At 32.7% G+C, this 18227-nt stretch overlaps 3 protein-coding genes across 6 annotated transcripts; 2 read left to right on the top strand and 1 right to left on the bottom strand.

The window, feature by feature from the left end:
* The first annotated feature begins 971 nt into the window (after window positions 1–971).
* LOC114379811 (TBC1 domain family member 22B-like) lies at window positions 972–6818 on the top strand. 3 transcript variants are annotated; one of them, XR_003659614.1, is made up of 10 exons: window positions 972–1319; window positions 1877–2033; window positions 2144–2327; window positions 2648–2718; window positions 3096–3233; window positions 3321–3412; window positions 4456–4727; window positions 5505–5612; window positions 5764–5865; window positions 6373–6818. XR_003659614.1 is itself a non-coding variant. In XM_028338544.1 (10 exons), the coding sequence occupies exons 1-10, from the start codon at window positions 1237–1239 to the stop codon at window positions 6532–6534; spliced, it is 1347 nt and encodes a 448-aa protein (XP_028194345.1). In that variant the 5' UTR covers window positions 972–1236; the 3' UTR covers window positions 6535–6818. The 3 variants fall into 3 exon arrangements, 2 of the variants coding, with proteins under 2 accessions (XP_028194345.1, XP_028194346.1); XM_028338544.1 differs by having other exon boundaries at window positions 5527–5612; XM_028338545.1 differs by lacking the exon at window positions 972–1319 and having other exon boundaries at window positions 1908–2033; window positions 2112–2327; window positions 5527–5612.
* Window positions 6819–7320: 502 nt separating this feature from the next.
* Window positions 7321–10867, bottom strand: LOC114379812 (peptidyl-prolyl cis-trans isomerase FKBP16-3, chloroplastic-like). The gene is made up of 7 exons (XM_028338546.1): window positions 10709–10867; window positions 10116–10384; window positions 9330–9413; window positions 8568–8617; window positions 8141–8189; window positions 7911–7985; window positions 7321–7622 (listed from the first exon to the last, which is right to left on the bottom strand). The coding sequence occupies exons 1-7, from the start codon at window positions 10758–10760 to the stop codon at window positions 7503–7505; spliced, it is 699 nt and encodes a 232-aa protein (XP_028194347.1). The 5' UTR covers window positions 10761–10867; the 3' UTR covers window positions 7321–7502.
* A 1550-nt stretch (window positions 10868–12417) lies between these two features.
* LOC114378111 (membrane-associated 30 kDa protein, chloroplastic-like) lies at window positions 12418–17536 on the top strand. 2 transcript variants are annotated; one of them, XM_028336656.1, is made up of 11 exons: window positions 12418–12592; window positions 12718–12824; window positions 12919–13029; window positions 13291–13355; window positions 13439–13520; window positions 14145–14219; window positions 14462–14532; window positions 14630–14712; window positions 15718–15782; window positions 16530–16604; window positions 17166–17536. In XM_028336656.1, the coding sequence occupies exons 1-11, from the start codon at window positions 12472–12474 to the stop codon at window positions 17280–17282; spliced, it is 972 nt and encodes a 323-aa protein (XP_028192457.1). In that variant the 5' UTR covers window positions 12418–12471; the 3' UTR covers window positions 17283–17536. The 2 variants fall into 2 exon arrangements, with proteins under 2 accessions (XP_028192457.1, XP_028192458.1); XM_028336657.1 differs by lacking the exon at window positions 12418–12592 and having other exon boundaries at window positions 12716–12824; window positions 12911–13029.
* Window positions 17537–18227: the final 691 nt, after the last annotated feature.

Below are 18227 nucleotides of genomic sequence, written 5' to 3'. Positions count from 1 at the left end.
TCAAGCTGAGTTGGTCTCTAATTTTGATAGGTTAATTCTTTAAATTCAAATTGATCTTTAGAAGATAAAAAATGACAAGAGAGTAAACCGAGTGTATCAATAATTGATACATAATAGATAAATATAGATGTTGGACAAGTTATATATATATATATATAATATGAATATAAATATTTTTTTCATTATTTGTTACGTAAAAAATGTGTATTATTAGCATATACTTATTTAAAAATTATATTTTTTAAAAGCATATATGACAATAGATTAGTTGAGAAAATCCAAAATATATAACTTGAACTTATCTTAAAATGTATAGATCATCGAGTCTAATTTTCTTAAACTTAAATCTTTTAAAAAGTCTCCTTGAACTCGATTGCATCACAACTATCATAAACATTTTTACGTAGAACGAATTTAAGTTAAAAAGTTTAACTGTTTATAACCACAATGTAATAATATATAAATAAATGTCTAATAAATGATGAAACCATTTTTTCCCCACGTCCAGAAAATTACAAATACATTTGCATCCTTAATTTTCATTTCAAGTTAGCATATATCCTTTTTTATTAATCAAGTATGCTTTGTTGAAAGCAAACAAGAAAAGAAGGAGAAATCACAAGTTTAAATCCCCATCTAACTTTTCTAACAAAATTAACATTTTGTCAATAAAAAAACAAATCTCACATTCAATTTCAGACATAATTGCGCTAAATTAAATATTTGGTAGTGTCTTTAAAATATTTGCGAGGGACTCAAAGTAAAATAAAAGATATTTTGATTTCTTAAGATATTAAATATACATATTTTGTCTTTTTAATTTTCTAAAATTAAATATTTAATAAACTTCACCTTTTAAAAATAATATTCACAACTATTTACATTTTTATTATTTTTACGGTGTGTTACTTCTCTCGTTTTTTTTTTTATATATTTCATTCAATAAAATAAAAAATGTATTCAGTATTCCGTGAAACGAATGCGCGAAAAGGTGCTGTCGGAAAAGAATTATCAAATTATACAACGCGATTAGGAGGAATTAAAGAAATACAAAGCTTAGCGACGTGGGTTTCTTCCATAATTAAGCATGATTAGTGGAACAGAGAATGTTATTTTGGCGGTAATAGATTAGAGGCTGAATGATGATGGATGAATGAGTGTTAGTTTCAGCAATTTGACTATCTTCCGTAAGCAAAGAGCAGTAGCTGAAACAAACAACGAACGATCACTGTAAGCATGAACAAGCGCCAAGAAGATGTGCGCAACATAGCTACTACCCTCGACTCCAGATTCAATCAGACCCTCAGAAATGTTCAAGGGTAACCCCCAATTCTTCTCTTTTTTCTCTTTTCAGATCGAGGGTTATTATTGCTTCGTCGAGGTCAATTTTTTCCATTTTCTATTTTCTAACTGATTTAATAACTACGGTAATTAGTTTCTGACTGTTTTTGATTTTCTTCTTCTTTAGTAGATTGATTAATTGTACAATATTGTTAACTATTGATTTCCTCTTTAAATTTAGTTTCGCCTACAACTGGAAGCACATAGCTTACTAGCTTAACTTGGGGTGTGTTTGGATAAATTACTTAATTAAGCATTTATTGAATAAGTGCTTATCATGTAAGCACTTATTTATCAGTTTTTTCTATAATTGAAAAGGAAATAAGCTGTTTTCATATAAGTCGTTAGCCGTTTTCTTAAGTTATCATGAAGAACTTTTTGAAATAAGCTGAAAACAATTTATAGACATATCACAAGCTATATTCATAAACTCTCCTAAACACTTACACGAGTGTTTATGTCATAATATGAGCTCTTCCAAATGTAACCTTACGATCGATATTAGTGATATAATCTATGTTCTGTCTCTATCAAGGTTACTCAAAGGTCGTAGTATACCCGGTAAAATATTATTGAGCCGTAGGGTAGACCCTCCGGATAACTCAAACTCGAAGGTATCCTCACCAAATTACAAAAGGAGCTTTTCTCACAATGATGCTGGCACAAGTGATCACACATCTGGGGCAGTAGAGGTGATATTAGTATTGTTCATAACTATATCATTTCATAGTATGTGTCTTTATAAGACTGACATGAGTGGTGGGGATCAGTTCATCAAGTGGGACTTCTACTCTTGATGCAGGAGGAATTTCAGAGTACAAGCAAACCAATTAGTATTGCCAATGCCAGTAAGCTAAAAGTGTCGACCTCCCTTGGAGGGAGCCCGCCTGAAGAATTCCGTAAGTCTACGATGGGTGCTAGAGCTACAGATTCTGCAAGAGTTATGAAGTTCACTAAGGTGCTTTCAGGGACTGTGGTTATATTAGGTATTTTAACTTTCTATATTTCTATTTGTTTTTGTGTCCTTCATTGGCTTCTTCCTTGTAACTCCTACTTTGCTGCATTCATTTGTGGAATTATTAGCTGTGTGTTCATATGAACATACCCACAATGTGGTTGCCTTTTCCTGATAGATAATTTTGACAGTAAGGTTCAAAAATAAATTGCAACAGAAATTGAACCATGCCCATGATATCACACATAACTTGAATTTGATCTTTTCCTTTTTTTTAAGACATTAAGCCTTTTGGAAATTTAGGGTTATCTACCGCAATAAAGCATTTCCTCCTTGAAATCTATATTGTAGACAAGTTGCGGGAATTAGCTTGGAGTGGTGTTCCAGACAATATGCGTCCTAAAGTGTGGAGACTTCTGTTGGTAAGCTCTATGACCTTTATCTATTTCTCTTGCTCTAGCTCATGCCTCCGATGTAGGGCATTGATAAGGAGATTTGTAGTACGTATAAGAAATTTGCAGGACTTTGTGGATTCTTATTTTATTTTGACGATGCCTTATATTAAACTTTTGTTCATGGAGGGTGAGCCTTGGGAATATTCTTTCACAATAAATCAAGATGCTGTTACATAAATGTTTTGCCATGAGACGATACAGAAGATTTTAGAACAGAAAATTGAAGTGATTTATACTATAGAGAATTATTTGAGTAAGGGGTCAACATTATTGACCCACAGTTACATGTGTTTTTATGGGTAGCATTTTGTCTTCCTGGAAATTTAAAGATATACTGACAACAGGGATATGCACCACCTAATTCAGATAGAAGGGAGGGAGTTCTAAGAAGGAAACGCCTTGAGTATCTTGACTGTATTTCTCAGTATTATGATATTCCTGATACAGAACGTTCAGATGACGAGGTCAACATGCTTCGTCAGGTATTCCCAGGTTTAATATATTCCTATCTTAATTATTCATGAAAATATTGTCCTTGTTTTTTACTGTTGTCATTGTATATTTGTTAGATTGGTGTTGATTGTCCAAGAACTGTTCCCGATGTTCCATTCTTCCAGCAGCAGCAAGTTCAGAAATCATTGGAACGTATTCTTTATGCATGGTTAGATATTGTTGTTATCCATTTGTTGGCCAGATATAATTCTTAGTCAAGTGTTCTTTGTTATAGTTTTTTTTTTTAAGTTGAAAGATGACTCTTAGCTTGGCTACGAAAGTCATGCAATGTGACTTCCTAAGTATTGGGTATGCACCAATATGTACCCAACAAATACGGTACTGGATCTGTATCCATTACAGATATGACAACCATTTGAGTACATACCAGTTTTATAAGGTGTGACGTATACTTGCTTTTTGGGCACTGTGCTAAATCTAGTCTGAAAAAAGTTGGGTATTAATGTGTTTCCAAGTTGCTACATCTCCTTTAGGTAAACTGGTAACTGTTTTATGATACTACATGATACTCAGGAGGGGCCTTGGGAGGGGCATGATCACACAACCCTTCTAGAAATCAGCAAGATGGTTGGTTACCTTCTGATGCATATTTACTATGCATTCAGGAGATGTTTGAAATAGTTGATCTAGTCTTACTATATGCTTTTGCTTTCTTCTTAGCAGCATTTTTGAGCCATGACTTAGGAAAAAAAAGAAAAGGTGCCAGAATCACAATAGACCATTGTGGTCTAGCTTTCCCATTTTATGTCCATTGCTCTCAGAGTGATTTGAACTATTAATTATGAACAGAAAGTGTGAAAAAATATAGGATTGTAGAGAGAGAGAGAGCAGAGAGAAAAATAGGGAGAATTGAAAACTGAAAATGATTTTTGATGTTATTAAATCTCAATGGTAATACAGAGGTGACTAGTCTTTATACAAAACAAAATCCTAGTGCTGATCATCAGCAATTCAGTATAACTAATTGACAGCTCTCAATAACAGAATGACAGCTGGATGAGAATAAGCTCGGCTTAGAAGCTGCTGTATATACTGTGTATATAACAATTATGCAGACATGAATTGTACTGGCTTCAGTCTTTATCCATGATAGAACTCTGCAACTCTTTAATCCTTGTCATTGACTTACAAATGCTTACTAATTTGTTATTTTATTTTGTTTCACTAACACAATTCCCAATCTTTTACCAGGGCCATTCGACATCCTGCAAGTGGATATGTTCAGGGGATAAATGATCTTGTTACACCATTTTTGGTTGTTTTCTTATCAGAATATTTTGAAGGGGATATCAATAATTGGTCAATGTCTGATTTATCTTCAGATATAATCTCTAATATAGAGGCTGACTGCTACTGGTGCTTGTCAAAGTTGCTTGATGGTATGCAAGACCATTACACATTCGCTCAACCTGGAATTCAGAGGCTTGTTTTTAAGTTGAAGGAATTGGTCAGGAGGATTGATGGTAACCTTTTTCTAAGGCCTTTTGTTTTCCTCCAAGCATTGTATAATTTTATGAAATTTAAATGCCTCACTATTTTTTATTGATTTGGTACCATTTCTATTCTTAAGTTTCATTTTCTATTTTGAAAGTGTCATTGATTCTAAATTTTAGCAATATTATTTGTGTGTTGAATATTTCATGTTTCACATGAATCTTCTACCCTGTTTGTGTCAACATATTAATAATTATTTTTGACTTCTTATGGTAAAAATACTCGCATATTTTGCACCTTCAATTAGAACAAAGAGAAGAATGTGAACCACAGAAGCTGAGAACATGTAACATTACCATTCTACCCTCAGCAATAGAAATAGGTGTATAGATAGCAATGTAAAAAAGCTTTTGAAAACTTCACGTGGTTCACATTGTATAGTTTGTAAAGCATCTTCAATTTCTGCCTTAAATTCTTCCTATTGAAATTCTTTAACCTGACGTGTAAATGAGTATGTTTTATGGTGGCCAGTGGGTGTTTGTAAAATAACTTATGACTGTGGTTAAAATTCTGTGTGCTTATTTTGGATTTTTTTCCCACATAGAAGAGTATAATCTGTTTGGGTATCACCATGTCTTGAAAAATTCAACCAGACATTCCCTACTATTTGCCTTTACATGGAAGTGTCAAAATTTGATCATCATCTCATTTATAAGGAATTCATAGAATGAATTACCAAACCTTCTCCTTATTTTTGTTGCTATATATATAGTTATTTGTATGTATTCAAATGTAATCTGATGTAGTGAAACTTTTGAGCTGCACCAGAGCCTGTTTCGCGGCACATCGAGGATCAGGGACTTGAATTTCTTCAGTTTGCTTTCCGCTGGTTCAACTGTCTTCTCATCCGTGAGGTTTGCAAGGATATTCTTATAACTATAAGTGGGAAAATTTTCTCAAGAACATACATATAATTGATAACATGACAGAATGAAAACATTGGTCTGGGATAAATATGGGATGATTTTGTGCTTTTTTACTAATGATGTCTGATTATGTAATTAGATACCATTCCATCTCATCACACGCCTTTGGGACACATATTTAGCTGAAGGAGATGCCTTACCAGACTTCCTAGTATATATATTTGCCAGCTTCCTTCTAACGGTGAGCTAGCTTTTCTTGGCATTTTCACATAATCTATTTGAATTTGATTCATCTTGTAGCTGTGCTGATTGTGAATAGTCTTTATTGGTCAATTTGTTAACGGATATTTCCTTGATTCTTCTGGCATGGTAAGATAAAGCTAGGCATGATTTGCATTTTTCTTTGCCATAACATACACTTGTCTTTTGCTTTTGCACCACATTCTACCACTTTAGTTAAACAAATGCCTTTTGTAGATATTTCCTTCTGTGAATTAAAATTGGTTAGCTTATGTCCAATGTGCATTAAAATTGCTTTACAAAGGATGCAATTCTAGCATTCCTGGATACTACCTGTATTTCCTGCTTGTCTACTACCAGTCTGCCACTGCTAAACACACAATCTTTTATGCATTTCTTTGTTTCCTGCTGAATTTATGTATAGTTGCTTACATTATTTAGACATTCTTGCTTTTGGCAATGATTAATTTAGTAGAAACTGAATTTTCTTTTTACTTGTTCCCTTTAGTGGTCAGACAAACTCCAGAAACTTGATTTCCAAGAATTGGTAATGTTTCTTCAACACCTTCCAACAGAGAACTGGACTCACCAGGAGCTTGAGATGGTGCTTTCCCGGGCATTTATGTGGCACACCATGTTCAACAACTCTCCTAGCCATTTAGCTAGCTGAGCAGGCGATTGTGGTTTCTGAATTTAGTTCTCCTTCAATTTCCCCTTTTCTTTTCTTGCTTTCTATCACTTTTGCTCTTGCTCAGTGTGTGGTGCTTTTTGTTATTTTTTTTAACCAATTTTACTTGTACGTTACCTTGTAATATTTTGTAAAGGAGATACAAAAACAATTGTTACATAGAGCGAGTCTATTTTTGTTGTATTAACGATATTTATTCCAGAACAGCGATCAATACCCAGTTTGTGTATGCAATTTTTTTATGATGGATTCTTATTCGAGCGTTATGTATACGGAAATGCTAGTTAACACGAATGCCATACATTTCCAACGTAATCGTTGATATTTATACCCTGTTCTATAGTTATTAATGTGGCTGAAAGTTTAACGTTTCGACCAAACCCCCAAGTGGGACAAAGATGTCGTCTTCCCAGCAGGTAATCCGGCACAAACTAGTATGAAGCTTGCCATGTTGAACACCTTTTTTATACCGACATTTGTCTGATATTTCTTATTAGGTGTTTAAAATAATAAAAATTATTTTTATTGGCTTTAACACTTAAGTTATCATGTTTATATAATTGATACACTTGAAAAAACATAGGAAGATGGTTTAAAAAGATGAATGTATCATCATTTTAAATATTTTGTTATGTTATACATTTCATTTCATGAGTCTTTATGTTTGTGTGTATATATATGATGTTCCCGTGTCCTAAATTTTAGAGATTAGTTATATTAAAGTTCGTGCTTCATAGATAAACTATCAATAAGAAGGTTTACTAGCCCTTTAAGTAGAAACATATGGAAAATTTTTGTAATATTTGAACTCAGAAGTCAGAATAATGTTACTCAACATTGCTATGAGATTTTATGCAAATTTCTCAAAAAGAATTATCGATTGTATAGAAAGGTGATGGTGATAGGGACATAAAAATCAAGATTGATCACGTACAAAGGACAGCCTTATTTTACTCCTCATCCACTTCAAGCCCCGGTATATATTCCAAACTAACGTCAAATATGACTGGACTGCTTGGAGCCACCCTTGGTCTTCCAGGAGCAGAAGTAAGGCCTTTTGGGAATGCCAGCTGCCAAATTAAAAACCAAAAGAAAAGATATATAGCCAACAAATTAGAAAAGAAGAATTGCCATTTTCAATTAGTAAAGAAAATTATCAGAGCACTGAGTGATTGTTATAGATTGTCAATGCACATTTAAACTTGGAATATGGAAGCCTAATATTGAAAAAGTTGTACTATGCTTCACAAGGAAAAACACAAATATCAGTTTCAGATTTTGAATGTGTTGCTACGTTGGGAGATGTTACAGGCTTTACAGATGGGGATCTAGCATCAACTATCAAGAAAGAAGCTTACTGATCCGGGTATGTACAGTCGACGCTTCCCCCCTACTTTCATGCTCAGAATACCTTCATCAAGTCCTTGTATCACCTGTTACTCATTGGGTTGAATATCAGTTAATCTTCAAAATGATTATCAAACAATTTGGCCCCAAAACTATTGTTTTTCAAGTTTGAACACTAACTACAATAATGAAGGTGAAATTCTTAAGCTTGATAACATTAAAAGCAACATCCAGAGTTTACCTGACCAGAACCAACACGAAAAATGTAAGGCTGACCTTTCTCCAGTGAACTGTAAAATTGAAAAGGGGGGAAAAGAGCAATACATAATGCACCTTTGTTTGTGTCATCTTCACAGGCTTCAAATTTATTTTCAGCAAAGTGCATACATGATAGTACACATATAATTGTTATCAGGTTTCAAAGTGAAGATCTTCAAAACAAAAATTGGAAGGTGACAAAAAACTGAAAAAAGGAATGCACAAGCTTGCAAAATATGGCTGATTGACGTTTCTCTTAATAACACATTTAGATGTCCAACATATGATTAGGCATGGCTGTACAATTCTGTATAGTAACATAAAACTTCTCGTGTAGACAACAACAAACATCATTCCACATCATCTAGCCATTCAATGACTGAAGAAAGATTCATAGAAATTTGTAATACCTATCAAATATTTGTCCAGAGGGAACCATTGCAACGTAATTAGCAGCCACCTGTAATTACATTTCATCAGGTATTATTAGAGTTGTCAGAGAGGCACATGGAAGTCAAGTCAGTCTTGCCATATTGAGATCAATATCACTTGCTGACAGAGGACTTAACTCTACTCCAGACAAAGGTCACTACTCTTAAGTTTATTCAAGGGTGAAAAAATGAAGATACTTTCATTTTTACAGATATTACAAACTTGAGCTAGTTCAGAGTGGAGGTGGTAGAGGGGCCATGCCTAGACAAAAAAGCATGCCATTGTGAAGAAGTTTGGCTCAGTTGTGGAATAAATGCAGCTGCTGCCTCACATATGATTTTTTTATTTATTATTTTCAAATATGCCATTATGCCTACAGTGATTCAATTGCTTGAGAAAGTTATGCAGTGCCCTAAAGGTTAATTTTGATGAAAAAGGAAGCAAAGAAGGGCAAAGTGAATCAGCAGAAGCATATGTTAATGTTATGTTGAAGAACTTAGTAGATGGCAAACCCATATAAGGTAATGCCATCACCAATATTTGTAGAGTATTTTCTACCTAGAAGGTAAAAATAAATATATAATCAGCCCATTTCCCAAGAAAACACACATTCAGTTGTTCCCAAGACACGACCTAAGTAGTTAGGCATTGATCTAGTTCAAATTTGGAATTGGCTGCCATTTTGAAAGGTTGAGACAAGCATACTTGAGAACCTGAACAAGTCAGAAGACTTTACACACCTGAAATCCGATTGGTGGGCTAGGACCTTGCCCAACTTTAATATCCTTGTATTGCAAACCTGATCCAGTAGTTACCGTAGGCACCTGCATTGCATAAAATATTCAAAGACAGCATCAGTCATTAACTATGGATATTAAAGTGTTAGTATAGTAAAACCCACTGGCCTAATCATTTATTGACGGTCAAAGGTTCCTAAAAGTGTGTCCCTTTGAATTCAAATGCCTTCATATCAGTTAACTATTTCTAACAATAACAGATTCTTCATTGCGTGGCGCACAATTGAACATCATATAGTATCATATGTAGAACTATAGGAATCTCTGCACATTCCTCTTATAAAGTCAGATTCTATTTACTAGAAACAATGTGGGGGTAGATTAGACACTGCAAAAATATTAATTCTTAAATTTCAGCTAGTCAATAAAGCTTAGCTGCCAGAGATTTTTGGGTCACAAAACTTGAAATGAAGGGACAGCACACGGTGAGCCTTGGTGTCTCTTTAAGACTAACAACAATTTGTTGAGAACCTTATCAGTGGGGGTTTATCAAATCTCTAACCACTTTTTAGGAAATTATCATATCTTCTGCAATATTTATATAAATGATGTTTCAACTTTCAAGTCCCCAAGATTTCAGACATGATTCACCTTACAGAAAGTGATGCAACCTCATGATTGTGAATGCATTCTGAGCAACATACAGCAATCAGTACCGGCAATATTTAAAATAAATGGAGAAAAAATATATAATAAGGCAAAGAAGGGGACTATGTAATCTCACCATACATTTTCAAGCTCTTTCTCACAAGTGTCATCACACAGTTTAGGCTTTTCCTCTGGGGGCAAACCAGCTCCATTTGCATCCAATGAACCCATAAAGAGACCACCCGAGACTCCTAAAGCCAACCCAAGAAAGTCTCTACGTGAATTGGCATTAAACATAGCAGTGGTGCATTCCCTTGTCTCTGAGGACTTGACTTTAACAACTAATCTTCGAAGTTTATCCACCAAAATGCTTTGAGGAGTAAAAGAGGGACTTCTACCACAAGTAGAACCTACAAAAATGTAAACTAAGTTTAGAAAACAATTGTGGCAGTCGAAGAAGGGAACTTGGGCCAACAACACTGTGCAGAAACTGAACTGAATTCACATTCTATGAATGTCTACTGCTTAGTGCTTGCTATTAACAATATATATATCAACACAACATAATTTTTTTATTATTTTCTTTATACAAAGCAATTTTATTTTTAAAGTACATGTCATCATGCTATAAAAGGCTATAACTTGTTGATGGGATAGAAGAGAATTATGCATTGTTGAGATAGTGAGCAAAACAGAAAAATGCAAATTTGAGGAAGAGAAGTGAATGGGATTACCAAGTGGGAGAAGCAGAGAGGAGGCCATGGTAGGCATATCCAAGGATGTCATGCGATGATGTCCGCAAAATGGATAAACTGAATCTTCTCAAACATGGCTTGGAGCTGGAGCAAGTGTTTGTACCTACCACGTGGCAGATAGAAATGAAATAGGTTGCACTGAATATGCATGCACCTAACTTAATTTTGCATTTGTTATGTAGTGATTTTTTAATGTGTTTTTTTATAATAATATAATTAACTCAAATTTATTAAAAATTATAAAATTTTATGGATCATATTTATTGTTTAATGTGATTTACTCTTAATTTTATAGTTTTTGATAAATTTTAATAAATAGTAATAAATTTCTGACAAAATTGTGTAATTTCTTAATTTCTGAAGAATTTTTTTATGAGATTGTCAATATTTTTAATGAATGAAAAATCTTATTTGAATATGGTAAGGTTATACTTTTCAAGATAAAAATTATCAATTCAAACTATCAAATAGGAGTATGTAAAAAATGCTTTATTTAAGAAAATCCAAACCGAAAGGTTTATATGGTTCGGTTTTTAAACCAAATTTAAGAACCAATTTTTAAAAAATAGTTCAGAAGCGATTTATCAAAAGTAAAAGCTAAAATAAGTCAACTCATAATTAAGAATTAAAAAAAAACTACAAAAAACGATTTAGTTACTAATCAAATCAATTTAATTCATAAAATTTTAGTTGTTCCTTTTCTGGTCGAAAAACAATACTAATGATTCCGAACGTATAGAGCAGAGTGCATGGACTCGACGTGCAAAAATGGGCCGATCCAGGAGACAGGCCCAATTCGTGAACTTCTAGAATAACGGTTATTATTTCTGCACAATTTGAATTTCTTTTACATCTAACATATTTTAAAATTTTTTAACTTTATTCTTTTTTACTTCTTCTTCTTTGTTTTTTTTTTCTTCATATAGTCTATAGATTGACAATTCGTGACACCCTTTTACTCCCATGCAAGTATCGAACATGTATATGTTTTATGAAATAATTTAAAATTAATGCCCCATACAAGTATTGAATATGTGACTTTCGCATTATTAACACAATACTTTAACTAACTAAGCTAATAGATTAATTATGTTAAAAAATAATTAACGTCATTATATATAATACTAAATTTTTTAATGTATATTTAATACACATATAAGTTTACATAATAAATTTTATAACAATTAATTATGATCTAATAATGTAAAAAATTTAATAATAATTTTGATCTAATAATATTTTTTACATATAAAAATTTTAAATAAAAACCATAGGTTTAATAAAAATTTATATATGTAAAAAATATATTATTAGATCAAAATTAATTGTTACAAAATTTATTATGTAAACTAATATGGATATTAAATATAAATTAGAAATTTTAGTGTTATATATAACGACACTAATTATTTCTTAATATAATTGACATATTAGCTCAGCTGGTTAGAGCTTCATGTTAATAACACAAAAATTACAGATTCGAGACTTGCATAGACATATGGATTATCAATCCGTAAGCTCCATACGGATTGTGGGTTATGTAAGGATATTTTTGGTTTTTCCCTCTCACTACTGGATGTATTGAAAAAAAACGGTGAGTGCAGAAAGAAAATCTCCTAGAATAAACCTTGGTTTCGGCCCATTCCAAAATGGAAGGTGCTGGCATCGAGGAGTGCTCCCAAAATCGCAATATCTTCAACTCTATCTGCAACAGCCAACCTTGTCGTTCGTCGATCACAAAAATGGCGGCGAAACTTCAAATATTTACGGGATTGCCCCCCGCGCCATTTCAATCTTCTTCTTCCTCCACTCTCTGCGTACTCAAGAAGCCTCTCACTACCTCCTTCTTCGGCACCGCGCGAGGTATTATACTATTCTCACTCTCTTTCCGCTACTCACAATCGTTATTTTTCATTACTTTTTCTTAGACGCTGTTTTAGCATGTGATTAACTTAATTAACCTTGTTTTCAACTTCTAATCGTTGCAGTGGAAGTTCTGAAACTTAGAGTGATGAGGATTGTGAAGCCTACGCGTGGCGGAGGTGCTCTCGGTGCTCGCATGAACCTCTTTGACAGGTTCGCCAGAGTTGTGAAGGTGAAAAAAAAAGCACTTAAACGACAGTCATTTAGCTTTAATATTCTCATTGTCGTTGTCGTTATGGTTAGATTTTGTCATCTTAGTAATGCAGTCGTACGCAAACGCTGTCTTAAGTTCGTTTGAAGATCCGGAGAAAATATTGGAGCAAGCTGTGCTTGAAATGAACGACGACTTGACCAAAATGCGTCAAGCTACTGCACAAGTTAGTTGCAATTTTTTTTTTTATCTCTTTTGTTTTGGATTTTTTTTTATAATAAATAAAAAAATTATCGTATGTTGGTTTGTTTTGTTCTTTCGTTCATTATTTATTGTTATAATTGTTTTGCTTGTTTGATTTTTTTATGATTGTACACGAACTATTTAGCTATATAAACTGACTCCAAAGAAGATTCATAGTTTCCTCTATTAATGCTATCTCTTGTTCAATTTTATTTTTATTGAACTTTTTTGTTTCTTTCTTGAGGTATTGGCATCTCAAAAGCGATTGGAAAATAAATACAAAGCTGCACAACAAGCTTCTGAAGAGTGGTAATGTATGAAAGAGTTATTGTCTTTATTTGCTAATGATTTATGGTATATAAATATGCCTTTGTGCTTTTCATCTGATGTAGGTACCGGAAAGCACAACTTGCTCTTCAGAAAGGTGAAGAAGATCTTGCTCGTGAAGCACTTAAGAGGCGTAAATCTTATGTGGTACATTCTCATTTTGTTGAATGATTTTGTGCTAATATTTGTTTTGAATTTCTATGTTAGGTTTTAAAAAGGGCTGCTAATTTGTGGAGTGTAAATGAGTCAAATGAAGTTGTTGATTTTTTTTCCCTTTCACATGGTTGTTAAATGTTTTGGCAACTTGTCCTCCTCTCATTGCTTGATAGTATTGAAGCATTTGATGCTTGCAATTGTTATATTTCCATTCCTAGAAGCATGTTAAAAGCTTGATTGGAACTGTACCCTGTGTTCTAAAGTTATTTAACCTCATAACCAAATCTATAGGTCTATGAGTTGGATTAACTATTCAGATTGTGATGGGTTATAATGTGTTTTAATTAGCTGAAGTTGTTAGAATCTTTGGATGACGACACGACAGACTACACAATAGTTGACTCTTTAAAGTGCTTTCATATGTACATTTCAACTCATGTCAGATTGATGAGAATGTGAATGCTGATGACAGTGTTGTAGATTAAAAAATTTGGAGTTAGCCAAAGTTTGATTTGACCTTTTATTCTATGATTCAGGAAAGTGCATCTTCAAAATAGTGACTTATCATGGATATCACATAATGGAAGCTCATTCTATGCTTTTAATATGTTGCAGGATAATGCCAGTTCTTTGAAGGCTCAACTTGATCAACAAAAGACTGTTGTTGAGAATCTTGTCTCTAATACAAGGGTAAGCTAAATCTTGTTTTTTCCCAGTTTGTCAAAACACTGGATTGTAATGTAGTGACATCACAGCATAGGAGTCACAAGTGTCAAGAAAGCCTAAATCAAAGATCAATGAAGCTTAGCATTTTGGATTAGTTTTGACTCTTGATAATGTTATATTCTTGGTGTATATTCTTTAGCATTTTTTTTTTATTATAAGTACCATTTATTTATCACAATTATGAGCTATAAATTGTTTATTTCTAGCTTTTGGAGAGTAAGATACAGGAGGCAAGGTCGAAGAAGGATACTCTCAAAGCAAGAGCTCAATCAGCAAAGTTTGTCTTTGAAATCTTTTATTCATTGACTTCTGCCTTGTTACAGTCTATATTCTCTGGCTCTTTTAGTAATGGTTGTTGGTTGATGCTCCTTCAGGACTGCAACCAAGGTGAGTGAGATGCTGGGAAATGTCAATACAAGTAGTGCTCTTTCAGCTTTTGAAAAGATGGAAGAGAAAGGTAAGAAAATTCATTGAGTCTACTCTTTGGCTGTTTGGATATATAAATAATACTTCTATATAACCTGGCCTGTGCTTAATGTGTACCCTTAACCACATACAAACGTATAATTTCATTGCCATGCCCAAGATATTTTGAGGTTCCATGCTTCCTATCCTGCTTCCCTTTCTTTTTTCTTTTTGCAAACTGATAACCTATTAGCATATGCATAAACTATAAAATCAGGAAAAAGATCTGACATGTTGAAGCTTCTAGTGGTTCAAAAATCAAAACCTTTGCTATCTGAATGCATTTTGATTTTGACAAATAACAAGGGCTATACTGCACAATCAAGATATATTATGATTAGGCTGAACCTATACTTTTGACCATATGCATGCTCATTCTTAATTATCCTAATAAGTGCAATTGTATTCAAAATCTATAATAATGAGGGAAATTATAAGCAAAATGAAACTTGGCTTATGTTAATATGATATGACATGCTTAAAAACTACAAACTAATCAATAGAATAAAAAAGGTTAAATTAGTTTTTGGTCTTTTAATTTATTTTTTACGTTCGATTTGGTCCTCTATTTTTTTTCAGGTTTAATTTGATCTTCTAATTTTTAAAATCAGTTCAATTTGGTCTCCCATCTAAATTAATTTGAGTAATTTTGCTGTCTAAATTTGGTCCTATTGTCTAAATGAGCGTTTTGTGACAGTTTACAACCGTCATTAAGTGGTTTTAAGCAGCCACAAAGTGCAGTTTCTCAACGCCGTTGGCCCAATTTAGACGGTAATATCAAATTGAATTGATTTAAAAAATTGGAGGACCAAATTGAATCCCCAAAAAATTGGAGGATCAAATTGAACCTAAAAAATAAATTAGAAGACCAATAAACTAATTTAACCAATAAAAAATATGAATATCTGCCAAGATTATTTTCATAAGCTTTTTATGTGCTTTTATTATTGTATATGAAATTATTTTTCTCTGTAATTATTTTTGGTTATCTTGTTAGTGTTGGCAATGGAGTCCCAAGCTGAAGCTCTTGGCCAGTTGACAAGTGATGATCTTGAAGGAAAGGTAGTAATTATACCATGTAACTTCAAGTTTATATGTATGCATTATATGTTGAACTTGGAAATGAATGAATACAGGTTAAAAGGAAAAAGAAAACTAGATTTGTTTTATTTTAATTTATTCTTGTGGGAAACAGGATCAAAGGATCCAAACCCAAGTTTATTGCATCTTAGGAAAAGTAAATGTTCAAAATAGTGGAAATTGAAATCTTCTGAAATATTATTATCATAGCCAGATTCACTACATTTCTCACTGGGTCATTGAATAAATTGCCTGCAAATGGAATGTCAAAAACAGTTATATTTTCTATTCAATAATAATGTAGTTCTCTTTACCTATTTTTTATTCAATAATATGTAGTTTTCTTTGCGTATTTCACTTACCGTTGGAAAATATAGAAACCATTTCCCCGGAAGCTATTCAGTAAAGAAATAAACTGACTCTGAGCCCAGTGATTATGTAGCCGAATCTGCTTTATGTAAATCTTTCCCTTTGGTAAATAATTTGAATACAGCTCTGAACCACAAAAAGCACTTAGAACAAGCCTAAGTTCCAAATATATATTGGGATTTGTTATATAAATCCTTGGCTTCGTCAAATGGATTCATGGGCTGCATCATCCATTATTTTATCATGCATTAGAATTAGGGAGTTTGGAGTGGCAAAGGCTGTAAAACTCATTCCTTCACTATATATTTGTTTTTGAAACTTATGGATTTCATTCTCCTATTAATAATTGATTTTTTGCAGTTTGCTTTGCTTGAGGGCTCATCAGTTGATGACGACCTTGCAAATTTGAAAAAAGAGTTATCTGGTGCCTCAAAGGTATGCTTCAAATGGGAAATAGTTTATATGTTTGGTAAGACTTAAATATCTTTTTAGTCCTTGCAGTTTAATATTTTTCTGTTTTTAGTCATTGCAGAATTATTTTTCTGTTTTTAATCCTTACAAGTTATATTTTTTTGTTTTTCTTCCTTGTGATGCTTTAGATAACATTTTTTCACTATTTAAAGTGATATCTAAAGTGTTTTAAGGACTAAAAACAAAACAAATATAATTTGTAAGGACTAAAAATAAAAAAATAATTTTAAAAGGACTATAAAAAAAAGTGCTAAATTGCAAGGACAAAAAATGTATTATAACCGTTTGGTAATAAAGAAATGAGGATTTTTTTAATTAACTGTCTTGCAACTTGTTCACATTTCCTTTTTTGTGACCAGAAGTCGGTAAACCTGTGAAAGAACAGGAAAATATTTATTTTTTTTCCAAAAGCATTATATTTTGCTAAAGAAAGTGGATTTGACGGAGATGAAATTTCGTACGATACTAGCTACGTGCCACATATAATTTTTTCCATTTAATTGTTTGACTGTTTGCTTGAAGCAGAAAGGAGACCTTCCTCCTGGAAGAAGTACCACTAGCGCCAACACTGGAATTCCATTTCGAGATGCTGAGATTGAGTTGGAACTTGATCAATTGAGGCAAAGAGCTAAGGAATTTTGAATCATGGAATCTTTTTTGTTTCTTCATATTTAAGCTTGAATTTAGTTTCTTTTATTTCTGATATAAACGTTGTACAGCTCAAGGCCAATCACGATATTGTTCGACTACTGGCCAAAAATTGATTAGAAAAATGAACTGATTAGCTGCATGCTCATGTTATATTTAAATACCTCAAGTGTGATGATATTGTAATATATAATTTGTACGATCAACAGTCTTTTCTATTCCTATTAAATTTAAATGCATGATTTGCACAAAAACTTTACATTTTCTCACAATTGCTATTATTATCGACAATTTTCACCAGGAGCAATGCTGTATTAAATCTCGTAGTTTGTAGGTGAATACCTTCAATGAGGAGCAAGGTTAGCAACGCCACCATGTTCATAAATCAATACGATATAACCCTTTTGTTAAGCCAGATTTTTCATTTTCTTGGTGTTAAATATTCCTTTTTGAGTTAAAATTGCGGAGAATTGAGTTTATTTTTACCGTCAAAATAATGTTTGAGTGCTGCCTGCTGCATATTTTTTTTATGCAAGGACATACTGATAGTGTCTAGCTACGAATAAAAGTGAGGTCAATCTTAGTGTATGGCGACAAATTCTCCCTTTTGATTTTTACTAAAGTGAACGGAAGAAACAAGCATATGAAGCATTCAAACTACGAACTCAAATATCAAAGTTAATATGTTATAATAATCGAAATGAATCACGAGAAAACTTGTTTTAATCAATTAAAAGGAACTTCAACCCTATATACTTACATAATCTATATACTGACTGTTATAAATTAATTAATCAAAAGCGAAACGACTATAATATTACAATATATCATTATACAAAAATTAGATTATAGTGAGGTAATTGACTCATAATAAAAATTTAAGTCTTCATTCTTTAGGAGAATATTTTAAGAGTTATTTTCTTTATCATTAAGTCAAGA

The sequence above is a fragment of the Glycine soja genome, chromosome 12 (assembly GCF_004193775.1).
Source record: "Glycine soja cultivar W05 chromosome 12, ASM419377v2, whole genome shotgun sequence".
NCBI lineage: Eukaryota > Viridiplantae > Streptophyta > Magnoliopsida > Fabales > Fabaceae > Glycine > Glycine soja.
Note: the sequence above shows the minus strand (reverse complement) of the source record. Positions and strands in the feature narration are given on the sequence as shown.

Bases quoted from the DNA above. Each gene is read 5' to 3' on its own strand.
- LOC114379811 (XM_028338544.1), top strand. From the start codon at position 1,237: ATGAACAAGCGCCAAGAAGATGTGCGCAACATAGCTACTACCCTCGAC. The intron at 3,234-3,320 runs GTATTCCCAGGT...TATATTTGTTAG, and splicing joins AGGTCAACATGCTTCGTCAG to ATTGGTGTTGATTGTCCAAG. The intron at 4,728-5,526 runs GTAACCTTTTTC...GAGCTGCACCAG, and splicing joins ATTGGTCAGGAGGATTGATG to AGCCTGTTTCGCGGCACATC.
- LOC114379812 (XM_028338546.1), bottom strand. From the start codon at position 10,760: ATGACATCCTTGGATATGCCTACCATGGCCTCCTCTCTGCTTCTCCCA. The intron at 10,385-10,708 runs GTAATCCCATTC...ACATTTTTGTAG, and splicing joins CTCTCTGCTTCTCCCACTTG to GTTCTACTTGTGGTAGAAGT. The intron at 9,414-10,115 runs GTATGGTGAGAT...TATGCAATGCAG, and splicing joins GTGAGAAAGAGCTTGAAAAT to GTGCCTACGGTAACTACTGG.
- LOC114378111 (XM_028336656.1), top strand. From the start codon at position 12,472: ATGGCGGCGAAACTTCAAATATTTACGGGATTGCCCCCCGCGCCATTT. The intron at 14,533-14,629 runs GTTTGTCTTTGA...ATGCTCCTTCAG, and splicing joins GCAAGAGCTCAATCAGCAAA to GACTGCAACCAAGGTGAGTG. The intron at 15,783-16,529 runs GTAGTAATTATA...GATTTTTTGCAG, and splicing joins GTGATGATCTTGAAGGAAAG to TTTGCTTTGCTTGAGGGCTC.